The sequence below is a fragment of the Haliaeetus leucocephalus genome, unplaced genomic scaffold, assembly GCF_000737465.1.
Source record: "Haliaeetus leucocephalus isolate CR32 unplaced genomic scaffold, Haliaeetus_leucocephalus-4.0 Scaffold393, whole genome shotgun sequence".
Classification (NCBI taxonomy): Eukaryota; Metazoa; Chordata; class Aves; order Accipitriformes; family Accipitridae; genus Haliaeetus; species Haliaeetus leucocephalus.
This window is the reverse complement of record NW_010972829.1, coordinates 9,597-10,683: the sequence shown is the minus strand read 5'-3', so window position 1 is coordinate 10,683 and position 1,087 is coordinate 9,597. Positions and strand designations below refer to the sequence as shown.

The following is a 1,087-nucleotide window of genomic DNA, read 5'->3' as shown; positions in this document are numbered from 1 at the left end:
CCCCCCAAAATAAGGGGCCCCCCCGGACTCACTGGGGCCCTTGACGGTGACTTTGAGCTCGCCACTGCCGGCCCCCTTCGTGTAGACCTTGAAATCCGCCGTCTCCTTCACCCGCAGCCCCTTGGGCTGCAGCCCCCGCCCCACGGCGCGGCACGCCGAGGGGTTGCAGGCTGTGGGGAGAGGGTCAGGGGGGGCCCCGGCAGCCAAGGACCCCCAAAACCTTCCCTGGGGCACGCACTGGGCAGGGGGGGGGATTCTGTTTCCCAGGGGGACCCCAAAAGCCACCCCAAGGACAGGGGCTGCAGGGGAAGGAGGGGGAGAGGGAGCAGGGGGGAGCGCCCCACGTGTTGTGGGGGGCACGCTGGGGGGAGGGAGGGACCCAGTCGTGTGGGGGGACCCCCAAACCCCCATCGGGGCACACGCCGCAGAGAGGACCCGGGCAGTCGGAGGGGACCCCCAAACCCACGCTGGGGCACATTCTGGGGGGGGGGACGACACAGGCGTCCGGGGGCACCCCAAAGGGCACCACGGCGGGGGAGGGGAAGGAGGGACCCAGGCGTCCGGGAGCACCCCCCCGCGCCCCCCCGTACCGTCAGTGGGTCACCCGCGAGGACCCCGGCCGGCGCTTCCCGGACAGACGGGCAGAAGGAGCAGGACAGGTGGAGAGAGACAGAGCAGAGTCACGGGGGGCCAAGACCCCCCTGCAGCGACAGTCCCGGGCCCCCCACGTGGGGGGCAGAGACCCCCCCACAAGGGCCCGGGGTGGGGCAGAAGCACAGAGACACCCCCCCCTGAGTTGGGGGGCAGAAGCACAGAGACCCCCCACCTCCGAGTTGGGAAGGACAGAGACACACCCCCCCCCCCGCAGCTCGGAGGGGAGGAGAACGCAGAGCCCCTAGTGTGGGGGCAGGACAGAGACCCCCAAGTCTGGAGGGGACAGAGACCCCCAAGTTGGGGGTGGGAGGGGCAAAGACCCCGAGTTTAAGGGGAGACAGAGACCCCCAAGTTGGAGGGACAGAGGTCCCCGAGCTGGGAAGGACAGAGACCCCCGAGTTGGGGGGGGACAGGAGGACAGAGACCCCCAAGC

At 70.7% G+C, this 1,087-nt stretch overlaps 1 protein-coding gene across 1 annotated transcript in view; it reads right to left on the bottom strand.

Moving 5' to 3' along the window:
• Nucleotides 1-1,087, bottom strand: part of LOC104835484 (filamin-A-like) — a gene marked incomplete at both ends in the record, with an annotated part of 19,239 nt that overhangs the window by 15,273 nt on the left and 2,879 nt on the right. Inside the window, one exon of the mRNA XM_010573474.1 lies at nt 29-170. Within this exon, the coding sequence (XP_010571776.1) occupies nt 29-170 (142 nt within the window). The remainder of the gene's footprint in view (nt 1-28; nt 171-1,087) is intronic.